Source organism: Muscardinus avellanarius (genome assembly GCF_963383645.1).
Source record: "Muscardinus avellanarius genome assembly, chromosome: 10".
NCBI lineage: Eukaryota > Metazoa > Chordata > Mammalia > Rodentia > Gliridae > Muscardinus > Muscardinus avellanarius.
Window position 1 is genome coordinate 29,691,708 of NC_137796.1, and position 20,005 is coordinate 29,711,712.

The window sequence follows — 20,005 nt, forward strand, 5'->3', positions numbered from 1 at the left end:
GATGGATGTAGACTTTTGCTTTGTGAGAATTGGATTGAGCCCTGTAAACTCTCTCGGGGTCTTAGAAATCCTTTCATGCACAGGTAGAAACTTGATGGTACAGGATTTACTGGAAGAAGCATTACTATTGGCACTTTCTCTCTCTCTCTCTCTCTCTCTCTCTCTCTCTCTCTCTCTCTCACACACACACACACACACACACACAATCTTTTTCTAATTTTTGATCTTTTTTCTTTGAAAGGTTATAATTTGGTGAGACTTTCTATACTCCATCTCATTAAAACATTGCTCATTATACCAACAGTTCTTATTGCCGGCAGCCCTAAGAGTCCACCATGGCGATGGCCCCTAAACGGCAGGTGGTGGAGACCATGGGGGAGAAAGTGTTGCGCTATGAGGCCTTCATTAGTGACGTGCTGCAGCGGGACTTGCAAAAGGTGCTGGACCATCGAGACAAGGTATATGAGCAGCTGGCCAAATACCTTCAACTGAGAAATGTCATTGAGCGGATCCAGGAAGCTAAGCACCCGGAGTTATATATGCAGGTGGATTTGGGCTGTAACTTCTTTGTTGATACAGTCGTATCAGATACATCACGCATCTACGTGGCCCTGGGTTATGGTTTTTTCCTGGAGTTGACACTCACAGAAGCACTCAAGTTCATTGATCGTAAGAGCTCTCTCCTCACAGAGCTCAGCAACAGCCTCACCAAGGACTCCATGAATATCAAGGCCCATATCCACATGTTGCTAGAAGGGCTTAGAGAACTACAAGGCCTACAGAATTTCCCAGAGATGCCTCACCATTGATTGCTTCTTCCCATCCTCCAACATTAAAGAGCCCGAATGCCAAAACAACAACAACAACAACAACAACAACAACAACAACAACAACAACAACATTGCTCATGGTATCACATCACAAAGAATAATGAAACATAAAGCAAGACCAAAAGCTAAAACTCAGGGAAAAATAGAATTTTCCCCAATTCAAATCAGAAAAAAAGTCATTGTCAAATCTGAATAATTCTTTCATAATAGAATAAAATCTTCATTATCCAGAATAATTAGGAGAAATGTAATGTTTTGTTAAAAAAAAAGGGCTGTCACATATACTATACATAGATTACCAAAGTCCCAGTAATTGTACTACAGTGGAATTTGCTGTATAAAAATCTAGGGGTGTTTTTTTGGTGATTCAGAAGCCCACTCTGGTCTTATAGGGCCTCATTACATCATTATGAGTAATTCTCATTATTTAGGACACCAACTGGGTGAATATAGGAGGCTGAGCAGAACCTTTGCTGACACGTGGACTCCCAGGGGAAAATTTATATATAATCTGTCTGATGTAAGCTTGATTTCTTTGACATTTATCTCTTTCATAAGAGTAAAGGGCTGAGAAAAATGGCTGTTTATTTTAGCTTTACCTTGTTTGGATTCTGAGGAGCAGGAGGTGTATAATCCTCTGGCTTTTTATCATCTTTTCAGTGATTGTTTTTTCTTTTCATCCTTGATTTTATCTATCATTCTAGCATCTTAGGTAACTAAAGAGGCAGTTAGCATCAGCGTCATCCCTACAAGATGGATTGGAAAGCAAAGGCCCTCCTCATAAATGAAATGTAAGCTTCCCAAGGCCTGCAACTCATCGTCCAAGCGGGGCTGCCCCTGCGTTTTCATCCTTTGCCTTACATCAAGAGCACAGTGGCACGGAGACATTTTCTGTCCCTTGCCTTATGTATCCCAATGTTCTACATGTAGGAGCAAATGGTCTTCAATCTTGGGAGCTCTTTTCTAAAGAGGCAACATGGTGGGAGAGAAAGAAGCATTAATCCGGGAGTTAGGAAATTGAATCTAAAATCCTAGCTTCACCTAAAACTCCTCAGGCTTTCACCAAGTACAATTTATTTAGATCAGGCGAGCCTCACTTTAATCACCTGTAGCATGACCTTAATGACCCTGCCCTGCCATCCTCACAAAGCTCTGATGAGGATTGAACGAGTTACTTGGTAGGGAAGTTAGTGTGGGATTATCTGGATGAGAAGGCTTGTTCTTTGGCTGTCTGCTCGTCCCATCTGTGAAGTGTCAAAATGTTAGGTCCTGGGAAGGAGGTGTTTGCAGCTTGGTCTGAGGTTTAGAATTTTACAGGCACTCAGCTGCCCGAGAGTGATGAAGTGTCTGTGAAGAGTTCCCTCCTACTTGAAATTCAGGTTCATCTGTAGATGGGAGGTGGTGAGGTGCGGAGGTTAGTCAGGCCCTGAGAGATTGACCAGAACCTCTTGCCACTTGCTCACTTGTCCTGTGGCTCACTCTGCCTCTGCAGGTAGCCATGGCCTCCAAAGGTCCCACGGTTCACACTTATCTTTGTGTCCTTTCTGAATTACATCATCAATAGCACTCTCCTTAAGACCACTCTGCAATAATAGAAATGTTCTATAACTGTGCTGTCCATCACAGCAATCATTAGCCACAGGTAGGTTTCATATGCTTGAGATTGTGGCTGGTATGACTGAGAAACTGAAGTTTTAATTTAATTTCATCTGAATTAATTTAAATAACCACATGTGGGCACGTAGATCAAAGTGTTTCTCCTTTTCATTAAGTCCCGATGCCCAGAAGACCCATGTTAAAATGGTTCTGAATTATTATTATTTTTAAATGAGGCCATATGGCTAAAGATGAGTTTCTGGCATATGTGTGGGGACAGGAGAGGAGAGATGAGAGGAAACTTGCCAGAAAGGCCAGCTTGTTGGCTCTCAAGAGGACTCCAGGGGAACATCTGGCTTTTAGTCTTGCAGGCTTAGAAACAGGATTTTTCAGGGAATGGAGAGTCCAGTTGATTCCTAGAAGTGGGAGCTCCTTCATCAAGCTTCCCAAACTGATGCAGTCAGTCAGAAAGCTAGTATTTGGAAGTGCAAGAAAGCTAGTAGCTCTCCATTTGCCAGACATCAAATGAAAAAGGGTAGTTATTTTCTCTTTAAAACCTGGGGTATGCAGTGGAGGTAGTTCATGAATATGCGCCCAGAGCAAGGCCTATGAAGGAATTCCACTGGTTGATGGGGCCGTGCACTCACTGTGTGGTGGATCTTCCTGGTCCTGGGAATAGAAGGACCTGTGTGTCTGATGACAGCCCTCTCTTCTGGGATGGCCCTTGGGCGGTTATCCACAGGCTTACTTCTGCCTTCACTTCATTTTCTAAGCTTTTATGGTTGGCCAGCCCCATACACCTTGTCATAGTCCATTTGGGATATTATAACAAGATACCAAGACTGAGGAGCTTATAAACAACTGAAATTTACTTCTCACAGTCTTGGAGGTTGAAATATTCAGTGGAGAGCCACAGTTTTGTCTGGTGAGGCCTATCTCCTGATTCACATACAGTCCCCTCTTCCCTGTGTCCTCATTTGGTGAAAAAGGCAAAAGATTTCTCAAGGGACTTTTTAAATATAAGGGCACTAGTCTCATTATGAGGGTTCCTCCCTCATGATCTCATTACCATGCCTCACCTCCTAATACGAACATATTGGAAATTAGGTTTTGACATATGAATTTTGGGTTGGGGAGGAACACATTCAGTCTACTGCTCTCACTGACACAGTCTCTCTTATGTACAAATATAGTCAATGGAGTTATGCACATTTTTGTGGTACTGGGGATTGAACTCAAGGTCACATATAGGGTCTCTCCCCTATATGCCAAACCTGGGAGACATTTATTGCTTTAAGAATATTCAGACTGAATAACTGAATAACTGTTTATCTTCAAAGGGACAGTCCTTTTCCCCTTGTTTCCCAAGGCTTGGAGCATTTAAGACCTGACTGTGTGTAGTACTCTTAAGGGCTGGACAATAACTTAGTGAGTAAAGCAAGTATACTGGCAGACCCTTGGAAATAGGCAGTTGTGACCCAGTTCTGGCTGTCTGCAGCCGTGTTGGAATGGGAAAAAGGGGTCCAGAGTTGCCAAATTTTCTGCTTTGTAAGGAACACTCAAACATCTAGATATTAAAATAAAAACTTCTGAAGTTTTCTCCAATGGCTGATGTTTTAACAGATTGGTTGCTGGCCTAAATCGCTATTGGGAAGTAGGGCTTAGTGGAAAGAAGTTAGGTTGTTGGGGGAGTACTCCAGTCTCCCCCACCCCACTTCCCGCTGCCATGAGGTGAGCAGTTCTGCTCCACCATTCGCTTCCTGCCATAATGTTTTGCATTCACCACCGGCCACAAAACAAGTGAGCCAACTGAATGTGGACTAAAACCATTAGCCAAAATAAACTTTCATTTTTTTTTATTTTTGTAGTATTAGAAATTGAACCCAGGGGCATTCTACCTCCAAATTATACCCCCAGCCATTTTTATTTTTTCTTTCATAAGGTCTTGCTAGGTTGTTGAGAGTCACCCTATATTGCTGAGATTGTCCTTCAACCTGTGCTCCTTCTGTCTCAGGTTCTCATGTACTGGGACTACAGGTGTATGCCTCTATGCCTGGCTACCTTTTCTCTTTTTTGTGTGTGTGTGGGTCTGGAACCCAGGGGCATTTGACTTTTGAGCTACACCCCTTGCTCTATTTTTTATTCTTTATTTTGAAACAGGGTCTCACTGAGTTGAAAAGGGCCTCACTAAGTAGCTGAGGCTGTCCACAAATCGCGATCCTCCGGTCTCAGCCTCAGAAATGCTGGGATTACAAGTGTGCGCCACCATGTCTGGCTAACTGTCCTCTTTTTAAGTTTATTATTGAAGGTATTTTGTCATAGTGATGAGAAACTCATCAACATCTGATTTTTCAAAGTTAGAAACTAATTCAGTTAAAGATGAGACACTGAGTACAGCCTAACAAAATAAATCAGCAAGTTGGATTTAACTCATGGCTTATGGCTTGTAGTTTCTGGTATCATGGGAGTCTCTGGCTTAGTACTCTATGTGTTTGAATTTTAGTCAAAATTCTGCACTTAAATCTCTGAGACCTTGGGGAAGTCACATCTTCTTTTGCTACTCAGATTCCTCTTCTATGAATAAGTATCAAATGAAATGACCTCTAAGGTTTCCTCTAGCTCAGTATCAATCTGCTAGGCAGCTGACTAACAATGTGCTGCAGACTGGGTGGCTTACATAGCAGAAACTTATTTTCATATACTCTCAGAGATTGTAAGTCCAAGATCAAGGTGTCAGTAGGTTCAGTTTCTTCTCAGTCCTCTCTTCTTGGTTTATAGATGGCTGCCTTCTCCCTGTGTCTTCTCGTAGCCTTTTTGATGTGCGTACACATCCTGGGTGTCTCCTCCTTTGATAAGGACACCAGTCATAATGACCTCATTTAATGTTCAATACTTCCCTAAAATAGTTACAATGGGAGTCAGGGCTTCAACATTTGTATTTAGGCAAGGAGTAGGGACACATTTCATTCTATAATATGAATGAATATAATTTTGATAGTCTATACTTTGTTGACAGTCAACTGAGGCTTGACCATGACTCTGGCCTGGCTGTCTTCCTCTTTCCCCCTGGGTCTGCTTTTTACCCTGTTCAACCCTGCCTAGGGAGACTGATGTCTATGTGTGACATCAGTGGCCTTCTTTACCTTCTGCCTTTGACTATGTTCAGCCAGTGGGAAGTTTAAGAAGAGATTAGAAGGAGAGAGGATGACGAAGTGGGGAGAATCTCACTCTGAGGTTGCCATGGGCTGGCCATGTCCCTTCACTGAAGGCCATTGCTTCCATCTAATAGCTTCTCTAGCTTCAGGTTCCCCATCAGGCCTAGAGTAGCAATGCCTTTATTGTTACTCACCCCAGGGCCCAGCACCAACCTCCATGCCTTCCCTCTATGCTGCCACACTCTTGAGAAGAGTTTATTTCTCTTTTCTCCAACCATTCAACTCACAGATGCTGGGACCTGACCTATAAGCTAGAATATGAAGGAACCCCATTGGTGGGTTGTCCAGCCTGCCCCCTCTGTCGTGTCCTCACTCTTCTGACCCCAGTTTCCAGGAAGCTCTGCCTCAGCCTGAGGTTTGGCTGGCTTCCTTCAGGCCACACATTTTTTTCCTCTGAGGCAAACCACATTGTGACTTTTGCTCTCTGAATGCATTTGCTATTATCCCATCATAGTCCCTTTGGACAAAGGTGGAAAAAAAGCTAGTTGGGACATGCAGCCCCCTGCAGATGGGCTTTGGCTCTGCTTGCTACAATGATGTAGCCTGTCTGCCTGCCTACAAGCAAATATGCATTTCTCCAAGGACTGAAGGGTGTGTTTACAATGAGATTTAGTCATTCTCCTCTCATGGTCATGAACCTCTGAAGGCAGAGCAGATTCACTCCTTCATCCATATCTACATCATCAACCCCTTTCTTCTTATTGGAATTTCCCCCACTAAAGTTTCAAGAACTGGGCCGGGCATGGTGACGCACGCTTGTAATTCCCGCGCTTGGGAGGCGGAGACAGGAGGATTACGCAGGTTCGAAGCCAGCCGTGCTGGCGTAAGAGACCCTGTTTCAAAAATATAAAATAGGTCTGGAAGTGTAGCCCGGAGGTAGAAGGGCTTCCAGGAACCCCAGTACCAGCAAACAAAAAAGTTTCAGGAACTGAAATCTGTGCTGGCTACAGATACAGACAAATATATGTGAATAGGGCAACGTTAGTAATGCATTCAACTTCTAGAGTGAGGAAAGGGGAGACCAATATGTGGATAATTATGGGTTAGATCTGTAATGTTTCTTAAAGTCCCATGTGCTCAGAGGTGGGGTTTTGGGAAGAGATTAGGTTTTGAGAGCCATGACCTTATTAGTGGATTAATCCATTGATTTCTGAATGGAATATTGGTAGGCGGCACCTAGTTGGAGGATATAGATTAATGGGAGTATGTCCAAGAAGAATTCGTCTTCTCCCCAGCCCCTTCCCTCATGGCGCTCTCTCTCTCTCTCTCTCTCTCTCTCTCTCTCTCTCTCTCTCTCTCTCCCTCCCTCTGTCTCTGTCTCTGTCTCTGTCTCTGTCTCTTTCTTTCTCTACCTTTTTTGCTTTCCATGAGCTGAGCAGCTTTCCTCTGTTACACCCTTCTGCCATGATGTTCTGCCTCACCTTAGGCCCAGAGCAATAGAGCTAGCTGATCAGGGACTGAATTCTTCAAAACCATGAGACAAACAAACATTTCCTCCTCTAAATTGTTCTTGTCAGGTATTTTGGTCACAGTGACAGAAATCTGACTAACAAATAATAATTGCAATACAGTATAGAGATGAAATAAAGTAAGTGCTGTGATGGTCGGCTGGGTGCCTGTGGGGAGGGTGTAGTGGCACAGAAGGGTGGATTAAGGTGTGAACCCTGGACTCAGGATGCCTGGCTTTGAGTGCTGCTTCACGTTTAATAGGTATGACATCTTAGGCAAGAAGCCCAACTTCTTAAACTTTTGTTTCCTCATTCGCAACATAAAGGCAATGCATGTTGTTTTTGTTAGGAATAAATTATATATAATCCTCGTGATGTACTTATCCCAGTGCCTGGCATATTATAAGTGCTTCATAAATGTTAGCCTTTGTTGTTACTTAGTTAAGATTGTACAAATGAATGAGGTTTGTGGTGGCTTTGGAGAATAGGGAGATTTTATGTGAAAGGATAGATCATTCCAGAAGGACAAAGGAGTGTGGGTAAAGGCACACATGTTTGGGAATTATTAACCAATCCACTTAGTACAGGGGGGGCATTTTTAGGAATAACAGCAGAAAAAGTTGGTTGAAGCCCTATCATGAAGGATACTGAACACCAAGTCAAGGGTCTGTCTATAATTCTGTAGGCAGAATAGAGCCATTAAAAGAAAGGATTTTAAGCAGAACTTGAATAAACTTCAGGAATGATTAATCTAGCAGCTTTTAGCAAACTGGGTTGAAGGTAGAGAAAAAATGGTGGCAAAAGTTAGTGTGAGACTCTTACTATTGCCCATGGAGATAGTAACAAGATCTGCTGTATAGAAAACTGATAAATAATAATCAAACTCTCACTATCTGACAGAACTAGTTTAGCAGGAGGCAGAGGAGCTGACAATTGAAGTGTTAAGAGCCACTCAAGGCAGGCAACCACGCCTCACTTCAATTAGAAATTAAAAGGAGGCACTTAATCCTAACGTCAATCAATGACAAACACTCACCTTACAAAATTCTGAGCCTTACATAGATTTTTTTTGGGGGGAGCAAAAGTACAGAGCCTGCTGTGTTCCTGCACGCAGTTCCGACAGTATGGAATCAGGAACCCTGGCTTGGAGATGGGGTGCAGTACAGGGTATAGATGCACATACTTTTATGTGGGTGGCATGTGGTAGGAACTTGAGCAGCCGATAACTCATCAAAGAGCACATCTACACGTAAGTCAGCCCTACTCGCAGCTTCTGCCCCGCTCCGACAAAGAAGCCTGCTAACATTTAGTCAGTGTTTTATTTAGAAAGATAGTGGCTTGGCTGGTATTTTCACTTGAGGGAGTTGCCTGTCCTAAATGTAGTAGGGAAGTATCCTGAAACCCACACACACCAGGCCAAAGAAGGCACAGAGTAAGGCCAGATTATTCCACCTGGGAAATGAATGTTAGTCAAGGAATATAATAAGGATGGAGCCAGATTTACAAAGAGCCCTAAATTCCCTGCCCTCACATCCAGGAAGGGTTTATAAAAAATGGTCAGGTAAAGCCAGGCATGGTGGCGCACGCTTGTAATCCCCACACTTGGGAGGCAGAGACAGGAGGATTGTGCAGGATTAAGAGACCCTGTTTCCAAATAAAAAGTATAAAATAGGTCTGGGAGTGTAGCCCCAAGATAGAAGGGCTTCCATTAACACCAGTACCACACACACAAAAAAAAAGGTCAGGTAGAAACTTTGTTACAGGCCACTAAAAGGAAAGCCAAGTATCTAATCCAGCAAGATCCCTGAGAACTCAGATCCCACTGATGTAGGTTGCACATTCAGATAAAATGGAGAAAAGGATGATTTCCTTGACACAAAAAAGCAAGAGGTGGTAATAGTCCTTTTCAGAACCACAGAGTCCCTCTCCAGAGAGCAGGGCTGCCTGGTGAGGCAGCCATCGGCTAGAGGATAGGAAGGCCATGTCCAATGAAGCAGGCTATGCTGGCTATGAGGAGCTGTCCGTGGTGCTGCCATTGCCCCCGCTTAAGCCCACCCAGAGGTCTGTGACTTTTAACAGTCAGGTACATTACACATTGTGCCCTATAATCCTCACGGCAACCCTGCAGGGTTTGAATTGTTATTGGCAGTCTTGTTTCTACAGGTTAGGAAACTAATGCTCGGCTTCATTTTCTGCCTTATCCAATATGAATATTTGAGTAACTGAGAAAGAAAATTATGTCATTTCCAGGAAAATGGATGGATCTAGAGAATACTATGCTAAATTAGACCAACCAGTTTCAGAAAGTCAAAGGGTTGTATATTTTCTCTTCTATGTGGTCACTAGAAAGAAAAGAGGAAACAAAGAAGATTTCAGATAAATGAGGAGAGAGCCTGGCAGAATAGTGGAAATGTTTGGGGGACAGTGTTAGGGAGGGGAAAGAAAGATAATTAATGGAGGACACAATTCAAATAACGCTATGTCGGTATATGAAAGTATCACTACCAATCTGTACGGGGAGGGGCGGGATCCAGAGGGAAATACACCAAGTACTGTGTGTATATATGTTTGTATTACTTTGGGCCTCATTTGATGTATAATTACAGTGCATCAATAAAAGTATAAAAAAGACTTAAGTACTTACAAAAACTTACAGAGTTTAAGTCACAAGGAGTCTGTAGTAAGAAATATTAAGCCTGTGTTCTCATATTTCACACTGTCAATTAGAAAGATGTATAGAAATTTCAAATGTGTTCATTAATGGAGAAGAGAAATTAATTCCTGTTAATCAGAAGAAACCAAATCATGGGGTTTTGTGAAGATCAGCAAGATCTTGTAATCTTTGAATAATTTTTCTCTTTTTTTTTTGGCTATAAAAAGAGTAAATAGGTTCTAAGACAGAGGAAGTAGAAGGTTAAAAAATGCCCATCTTTTATCAAAGATCTGGTAGAAATCTTTGCTATGGCAGTTAAAGCCTTATGGCTTTTTTATTATTAATAAAGGAAAATTTATGTGGGCTTTTGATGTTAAACATTGTTGTGTATCAGGGTCTAAAATAACATTTATGATGGACAAGAGATTTTTCTTAAATTCTTTTTTATAATTTTTTATTTATTTATTTTTTAAATTGGTGCATTGTAACCATATATCACATTGGAATACAAGACTTGAGAGGATATACAAGCACACATCATCCAATTAGCCCTCATCCAGCCCCCATCCCTTTCCCTCCCCCTCCCTCAATCCCATGCTTCTTTGGTGATTAACTTTGATACATTTGTTTATGTATCTCCTGCGTTTTAAAGAGGCTCCATCCTCCCCTATTCCATACCCTCTGATTGGTCACCTTAGTTGCTTCACTATAGGGCCCTTTCTATACCTTGACCTCTTCCTGTTGCCCCTTTCCTCCTAGTTATTGCTGATTAGGGGAAGCATCTGATTTATATTTTCTGCGATATTTCTCTCTGCATGCTGTGTTGCAAGTACCGATCCCACTCTTGACGGTCCCAGTAGTGGCCTGGCTACCCAGTGGACTGATCCAGACCTCGCTGGCTCAAGCAGCGGCCTTGCCTCATGGGAGGCCCCGATTCTGGTCTTGCTGGCCCCGACACCAGCCTAACCCCTCAGCTGGCTCCGATCCCGGCCTCAGAGGCCCCGGTAATGGCCTTGCCTCACAGCAGGCTCCGATGCTGGCCATTGGCCCCGGCACCGGCCTAACCCCTTGGCAGGCTCCGATCCCATCCTCGGAGGCCCCAGCACCGGCCTAGCCTCATGACAGGCTCCGATCCTGGCCTCGCTGGCCCCGGCACCGGTCTAACCCCTCGGCAGGCTCTGGTCCCAGCCTCGGAGGCCCCAGTAGCGGCCTTGCCTCCTGTCAGGCTCCGATGCCGGCCATTGGCCCTGGCATCAGCCTAACCCCTCGGCAGGCTCCGATCCCAGCCTCGGAGGCCCCAGCACCGGCCTTGCCTCACAGTGAGCTCCAATCCCTGCCTTGCTGGCCCTGGCCCCTGCCTAGCCTCACGGCAGGCTCCGATCCTGGCCTCGCTGGCCCCAGCACCGGCCTAACCCCTCGGCAGGCTCCGATCCCAGCCTCGGAGGCCTCAGCCCCAGCTTTGCCTCACGGCAGGCTCCAATGCCGGCCATTGGCCCCGGCACCGGCCTAACCCCTCGGCAGGCTCTTATCCCGGCCTCAGAGGCCCCAGCACCAGCCTTGCCTCATGGTAGGCTCTGGTGCTGGCCTCCCTGGCCCAAGCACCGGCCTAACCCCTCGGCAGGCTTCGATCACATTGGAATACAAGACTTGAGAGATTATACAAGCACACATCATCCAATTAGCCCTCATCCAGCCCCCATCCCTTTCCCTCCCCCTCCCTCAATCCCATGCTTCTTTGGTGATTAACTTTCCGGCCTCGGAAGCCTCAGTAGTGGCCTTGCCTCATGGAAGACTCCGATGCCTAACCACTTGGCAGGCTCTGATCCCGGCCTCAGAGACCCTAGTACCGGCCTTGCCTCACAGCAGACTCCGATCCCGGCCTCACTGGCCCCAGCACTGGTCTAACCCCTTGGCAGGCTCCGATCCCAGCCTCGGAAGCCTCAGTAGTGGCCTTGCCTCACAGAAGGCTCCAATGACGGCCATTGGCCCCGGCACCGGCCTAACCCCTTGGCAGGCTCTTATCCCAGCTTCAGCGGCCCCAGAACCAGCCTTGCCTCACAGCAGGCTCCGATGTTGGCCTCACTGGCCCCAGCACCGGCCTAACCCCTCGGCGGGCTCTGATCCTGACCTTAGAGGCCTCAGTAGCAGCCTTGCCTCATAGAAGACTCCGATGCCAGCCGATGGGCCCGGCACTGGCCTAACCACTCGGCAGGCTTCGATCCCGGCCTCGGAGGCCCCAGCACTGGCCTTGCCTCACAGTGAGCTCCGATCCCGGCCACACTGGCCCTGGCACCGGCCTAACCCCTTGGCAGGCTCCGATCCCAGCCTCAGAGACCCCAGCACCGGCCTTGCCTCACGGTAGGCTCTGATCCCAGCTTCACTGGCCCCAGCACTGGTCTAACCCCTAGGCAGGCTCTGATCCCAGCCTCAGAGGCCTCAGTAGCGGCCTTGCCTCACGGAAGGCTCCAATGCCAGCCATTGGCCCCAGCACTGACCTAAGCCCTTGGCAGGCTCTTATCCTGGCCTTGAAGGCCCCAGCACTGGCCTTGCCTCATGGCAGGCTCTGATGCTGGCCGCTGGCCCTGGCATCGGCCTAACCCCTTGGCAGGCTCCAATCCCAGCTTTGGAGGCCCCAGTAGCGGCCTTGCCTCACAGCAGGCTCCGATGCCAGCCATTGGCCCCGGCACCGGCCTAACCCCTCAGCAGGCTCTTATCCTGGCCTTGGAGGCCCCAGCACCGGCCTTGCCTCATGGTAGACTCTGATGCTGGCCTCACTGGCCCCAGCACCGGCCTAACATCTCAGCAGGCTCCGATACTGGCCTTGGAGGCCTCAGTAGCGGCCTTGCCTCACGGAAGGCTCCAATGCCAGCCGCTGGCCCCGGCACCAGCCTAACCCCTCAGCAGGCTCCAATCCAGGCCTCGGAGGCCCCAGCACTGGCCTTTCCTCATGGTGAGCTCCGATTCTGGCCTTGCTGGCCCTGGCACCAGCCTAACCCCTCGGCAGGCTCTGATCCCGGCCTTGAAAGCCCCAGCACCGGCCTTGCCTCATGGCAGGCTCTGATCCCAGCTTTGCTGTGTCCGTCACCGGCCTCACCCCTCAGCTGGATCCAATCTGAGCACCCTCTTTGCCTAACACAATGTTCCACATTCTCGAGGGTGCGTGGTGGTAGCATTCTGCCTCTGGGGTTATTATTCCAAAGGTTCCAGGTGTAATGCATCAGATCTCTGCCTCCCCTGAGTACTGGCCACTGCCATTGCCACTGCCTCCACCATTTCAAATCCTTCCCAAGCTCTTTTTCCACTCTGAATATTGTCCAGTGTTCCTAAGCATGCGTGATGGTAGCATTTGACATTTGATGTAATTTCTCCAAAAAAATAAAGTTGGTAGGATCTGATTTCTGCTTCTTCTGAATATAAGTCTCCACCGTCATCGCAGAGACCACTTTCAACACCGCCTTTCTCCTTGGTCTCCGCTAAACTCTCTCCTTACAGGTGATGTCCAAGATTCTTAACAATATAGAGAAACAGCAGTCCTCCTTCACAGGGAATTTTTCCATAAGTTCCAGTGCATTTGGATAAGTTTTGTCTGCATCTCCAGTGTCCTGGCATCCGCCACGGCTTTCTTAACCCCTCTCTGATATTTTTCCTGTGGCCCAGAGTCCTGCGACCCGGGCCCCGGCTGTTCCTGGGTCCAACGTGACCCGCCCGACCCCTGCCTGGGACCCAGTGTATTACTGGGCCCAGTTTCTCCAGGGGTCTGGTGTGCAATGTGTGGTCTGGTTTGGGGCCCAGAGTCCCACAACCCGGGTCCCGGCTGGCATGCCTTGCCCGACCCCCGCCCGGGACCCAGCGTCTTACTGTGCCCGGCTTCTCCAGGGGTCTGGCGTGCTACGCACGGTCTGGCCCGGGACCCAGAGTCCCGCGACCTGGGCCCCGGCTGGTGTGCCTCATGCGACCCCCGCCCGGGACCCAGGGTACTGGGCCCGGTTTCTCCAGGGGTCTGGCGTGCTACGCGTGGTCCAGCCTGGTGCCCAGAGTCCCACGACCCGGGACCCGGCTGGTGTGCTCCGCGCCTTAAATTCTAATGTTACAAAAATCTAGGGAAGAGAAGGACAAGAACAAAGGACCAAGTCACAGGTTTTCACCATGAGTTAGTCAAAAGAGAAGGGAGAGAGGAAGTCCATTAATGGATTCAGAGAAAGCTATGCATACCTTCAAAATGTTGTTAAAATGGTCTTTATGGACACTTTTACAGAGAGGGGTTGATAGCTTTCAAGAGATTTTTTAAATGTCCAGGAATATTCATAGGGTAAGAGCTACTGGTTTGAATAATCACCCTAAAAATAGTTTGAATAGTCGCATAATATCATTAGAAAAGCATCTAATTATACCTACATATTTATATTTTGGGGTTTTAAATTAATGCTTATGATTATATATTTTAGTAAAAGAACCTGAGTTATGGGAAACATATAATTAAGAAGAAATGGTATTTTTTCAATTGAATTTATTCCTCAAGGGAGTCTATAAAGTGAAAGAAAACATCAGTATGTCAGGAAGCATTTGATTAGATCCACAATGTGGGAAGACTATCATTCATCAGCCTAAATTAAATAATGATACCTACATAATACCTTCTCATTCTAGTGTAAATGCTGGAGGTCACTCTGTGTCTTGTTCTGTCACCAGTGTAGCCCATCAACAGTTGCTGAGACAGAGATGAGGGAAAGCTCTAAGCGGGGTTCATTCTCCTTTTGGCCCACTCAATGAACTTGTTTTCCAAACTTTGGTGGCTAAATGTCTTTATTCAACTTGATGAAGGTAAGGATGAGGACTCAGCTGGACAGCAAAAGCTGTAGATCCAACCAGAATGAAGGATAAGTGAATGCATATAAGATTCTCTTCTTCAGAATCTCCAGGCCTCTATCTTTTCCTGACTCTTACTATGCAGTGCCTTAAAGAACAAGTATGTGTGTGTGCATGTGCATGTGTGTAAGTGTGTGAGTATGTGTGTGTGGGAGGTGTGTGGCCACGCCAACCACGAATGATATTTGATTTTTTTTAAGTGTCTTTGACAGCTCAGTGAGACAATATAACCCAGAAAACTTGTGCTGTTATTTTGGTAAGGGCAGGTACATAAGCATAGTTTAGTTATCTCAAAGAGTTTCCCCTGAGAATAACCAATCTTACTAAAGGCAAAAAGAATGTGATCTATAGGCTGTGATCTGTAGGGTGCCAGAAGCTTCTAGGTGCTTAGATGACGTGGATTCCATAAATGAGAAGAATGCCTATCTCTCGGTACATACCTCTCTGGTGCCATCTTATCTCAGGACAGAAGCAAGTGTGAATGGAGGCAGCTATGAACTGGAAAGAGCCCAATCCTGTGATCTGAAGCAGGTGCCAGGGCTGCAGACCCTGTTGCAAAGCAGTTGAGATGACCTCAAATCAGGGTTTTCATAGGGCAGCCTTGGAGGTCAGTGCCTTGTTTCTTAGGAGTTGGGTGATGAGCAGCAGTGATGGGCCCCGGGGTGCCCAAGCGTTAGAATGGGGAGGTACTGTGGAGGGCACCCAGGATGACCCCACAAGCCAGACTGGAATTGGAACCAAGGGTGTTCTTTTGTTACTGTCTTGCACACATGAGGTGCCACTCCCGGCTCTCTTACTGACTACTCCCCTTCCCTAACTTAGGGGAATGGGGCCAGGAGCTGTGTATGACTTGTATAGTTCATCAGTGGAGAGGACCTGGAAAAGTTAGTCCTTTTGCCTGGCCACCATCAGTGGATGTGGAATCAGTTGGATTGTACGACTCTCTTGGTAGATATAGAACCCCTCACCCCATGGCAATAAACAGGAAATATAAAGCATGTGAGGAGAAGTGTGACATCATTCAATCACCCAGCATCACCATGTAGTAAGCACTGTCACTCTTCTTATTTGACACATTCGAATTTTAAGTAGAGATATTAGGCAACCTAACATCGCAGTGATAGTGATCAGCATGGCTGGGAGTCAGACTCGATGGCCAAGATCCAGTGTCAGTGTTACACTGACTCTAGACTCTGGGAACAAGCATTAGGCTGCCCTTCTTCACAGTTGCCTTTTCCCTGAATTAAGCCTTGCCCTTGATCACTCAAGTTTACACCGATTCAAAGGAGAAAGGATGGAAAATGCCTTTGGACATCTATCAAGATTAACATCACAGGGAATGATCCAAAGTAAACTTTGCCTAAGATGTTGTTTCACCACTACCTTCTCCAAGTCAGAAATGATGAGGAATGGGGATCCTAATAGCATCATTCTTTTTCTTTGAATCCTACCTTGTTGATCTCAGCATGAACAAGAGGTGGTTCGTGGCACCTTCTCGGCTGACATGGTAAATAGCAAACTCACAAGGCAGGGCAGGACAGGCATCATTCTTGAAGGAGCAAGGGCTGCCCACATCTTGATGCTGGCAAGTGGTATCCTTCTTTCTGGATCCCAACCCCCCAAAACTGTGCCCTTTTTGTTGTATAGTAATATCTCAGTGCTCAAACCTAGGAATCAGGCCAAGACTAGCCTCCTTGTGAGGTTTCATGTAATCTTAAATAAAACTGCTTCTGTGTCCTCAAATTAAATAGCCGAGACTGGTAAGTCAGTGAGCTGGTAATTCATTTGATCATGAGCTTTATGACTTCTTGCTTAGAGTAAAATACAAGCTCTTAATGAGATATTTAAATATTAATGAGGAGCTGAACATTGTTTTTCCATCTCATTGAGGTCAATTTATGATGTCGTGAAGTTACATTCCATGCAAAGGACAGAGAAAATATGATGAAAAGTATTTCACTTTCCTAGTGATTTCTGACAATGTTTTATGCAAGAGGCCAATCTATATGTGTGGCATTTAAGCTTGCAATAATAAAGTTTGACCTCACGAATGGGAAATATAGGGAGAAACTTGAGGCCATAGTTTCCAGGTGCCCTGAATAAAAGGAAATTATCTAGTGTTTTGAGGTTTGATCTTACTTTTAAGTCATGCCCATCAAGAACAAAGCATTAGAACTTGGTGTGAATTTCATGGATATGTTTGAAGTTGATGGAAGACATGTGAGAATCAGGCTTTACTTCACTCCTTTTATCCACTTAACTTACCTCTTTCATAGAATCATTTCATAGAAATAGCATTTAAAGCATCCCCAGAGAGCCTCTGCATTGTGACTTACCCAAGTTCACACTGCAACTTACTAGTAGAGGCAGGAACTATGGCCAGCTAATGCTTTGGGGGACAATACCTTGACCTTTGTCCAGCTCCAACTTCAGCCTTTCCCTAGAGGTTGAAATGGGATTGATTCTTCCACCCATTAAGTCTAAGCTATGCTCACATTATTTCACCTAATGTCTTCATGGGCTCATCAATATTAATGGGTGGTGAATGTGTGGAATTCACTATAGTTCCTAAATGCTTTAGGGGCTGCACTTTATACACAGAAAGATGCGCACTTTGAATTCCTCAGAGATTTATTTAGACTTGATTATTGTATCTTTTACTCTCCACTCTTTCTGCAAAGCAGTGAGTTTGCAGCATAGAACAATTGGTGACCTACCAATTAGTAGGAAGAAATGTAGATTGCAAAGATGTTGGACTTTGGTGACATACTGAGAGTGGAGCTCAGAGGGCTGCCACCCAAGGAGAGCTGCTAAAGGCTAGGTTCCAATCTATCTAGCCAGCCCTATGGCTCACAGTTTTCTTTGGAGATCTTTCTTTTTTCTTACCCTACTACTTACCCTCCCCCTCTGGGGACTTTTACTTTCTAATCAAATTGGAGATCTTTCTCTTTCTTTCCCTGCCTACTTCCTGATCGCTTGCATTAGTGCTCTTTACTATACTATTCTCTTTAATGCTCTTGCACCCAAATATATATATAATCAAATCCCATACACCTTGCCCATCCAAATTTAAGCAATTAATGCCATTTTTATGTAACATATAAATGCCTTTGATGCAGTACAGTTTTTGTGTGGGCTGGTTCTGATCCACTTTCTGTAGCCCATGGCATCTGGCACAATGCCTTCCCCAGATGTGTGAATAAATGAATGAATAATTAAATAAATGACTTAAAAGAAAGGCAGTCCTTCCCAGAATCTTCCACCACACCAAGGACCACAGAAAATGAAGTTTTATTGCCATTCCACTTTTTAAAATGTATCTTAGAAGGTTGTACTTATCTGCATTACAAACTACACTAACGCTTGGTATCTTAGAATACCAAGTGACTCTCTTTTGGTCCTGTGGACTAATGGGGCTCAGCTGGATGATTTTCACATGAGGTCCTTTATGCAATTTTGGTCGCATGGAGGCTGAGGCTGGAGTCCTCTGAAGGCTTGCTGGGAAGGATGTCCAAGATACACTCACCTGTCTGGCAGTGGATGCCAGCTGTAGGACTATCTACACTTGTCAACTGCACTGGATCACCTATACTCGGTCTCTCTGTGGCTTGGGCTTCTTACTGCATAGCAGCTGGGTTTCCAAAGGGAGCATCCTATAAATGAACATTCTGAGAGTGCCAAGAGTGAGCTGCACAGCTTTGTATTCCCTAGCCAGGGAAGCATAGAATGTCTTGGCCAAGCAGGTCACTCAGGAATAATTTTTCGCAAACACACACACACACACACACACACACACACACACACACTCACACAAGGAGGAAAGTCATTAACTGAGGCTATCTTTGGAGACTATCCAGCCACAAGCATATATATATATTATCTTGGAGGGCAGCCTATCTCTACAAAACTTCCTTCGTCAGGTAAGCTCCTGCACTGCTGAGCACTGGGAACAGCTCCAATACTAGGTATATTTTGGGAGATAGGTGGTAGGAAGAAGGAGGGAGAGAAACAGTAGTTGAGATAATGGTTAAGGAATCAGGCCTGGGAAAGATAATGCTGGATATAAAATAAAGAGATTAGGAAGGGAGTAGGAGGGTGAATGCTGAAGAAAAACTTTTCCTACTTCTTTTACCAGCTCAGTATTTGTTGGGAGTAGGTTGGAAAAGAAAGCAAACACAGCTGAAAAAGTATTGTGAAATGTTTTTATTATTTAAGACACATAAAATTATAATGATGCTTACTTTAAAAGATGAAAAAAAGCACATATCATCCTGCCAACTGGACACAACTGTGTTTATTTTTCTTTTCAATCCTAGTTCCTCCTATGTATGTTATCTCTGGCATCACCCCATGTTGGCCATGGCTTCTATAGTTTTCATCAGGAGTCATTTTATAAGTGCCACTGCATGTCAGCTGCAGTCTTTGCCCATGTTGTGTTAGACCCTTCATCCCACTGCACACGCTGAGGGAGATTGATTGGTAATGAGCCAGGGAGCTGGGCTTAATCAGGGAGGGTGACTCAAGCCTCCTGCAGACCATCATCTACCTCAGAAAGTGAGTGGATTAGGCTCTGGGATATCTGGATTTGGTCCCTTACATGCCCTGGGGAAGGGCCCCTGCCCTGGCTGGCCAGCTGGGGATGAAGCCCTCAGGGAGCTGCATGGATGTTTGTAGTTGCCAGCAGAAAACACTCTTCCTTTAAGTGAGAAGGCAAGCCAAGTTTTTTCTTCTCTATTCAACCTTCCAAGGAGTTTGTTGGTTTCTTAAAACTGTTAAGCTGGGACACAAAGGTTTATATTTCCTGTCTCTGTAAGGGCTTACATTTCTTCCCGGAAGGGGGATTTAATTTTACTAGTGTAGCAATTTTTCACCACAAGAATCTGCTTACTTATTTTTCTGACACTGAGATCCCAGGCTTGGCACATTCTGAGCATACAGAGGGCATCTCCTGCTCTCTGCAGTGTCCTCTGTTCTCCATGACTCAAACTCTTACCTATTCTTCAAAGCCTACTTCACATCATTCTTTGTCTTCCCTAAAGCCTTCCCTAGCCATTTGTACCCATACTTAAATTTTTGACACCCGAGGACCATGCTGTTTGTGCCTGGTTACAGTCTCCTAGAAGGAAGCATGGTGTCATGAAGAGATGCTGGGCTGGAAATCAAGACCCTTAATTGCTAAGCATTTCTGTGGCCTTTGCGAAGTGTTCACATTCCCTGAGTTTCAGCATCTCTAGTTATTAAAATCGAGGGCTGATTGACCTCTCTTGTTCCTTCCTTCTGTGATTTTATGATCTGAGTCCTTTGACCTTTGAGATCACCCTTGTGCATCACTCCAGAGACTTTGGAAATTTGTCCGCTCAATTTATGCTCATTGGCCTCACTGACCTTGAGTCTACT

General features: G+C 45.6%; 1 protein-coding gene across 1 annotated transcript; it reads left to right on the top strand.

Annotated features, from left to right (window-relative positions):
• Positions 1–335: 335 nt before the first annotated feature.
• On the top strand, positions 336–809 carry LOC308268188 (protein UXT-like; the record flags this gene model as incomplete). The annotated part of the gene is made up of 1 exon (XM_080703289.1): positions 336–809. One exon carries the CDS (start codon positions 336–338, stop codon positions 807–809), a length of 474 nt encoding a protein of 157 aa, XP_080559415.1.
• Positions 810–20,005: the final 19,196 nt, after the last annotated feature.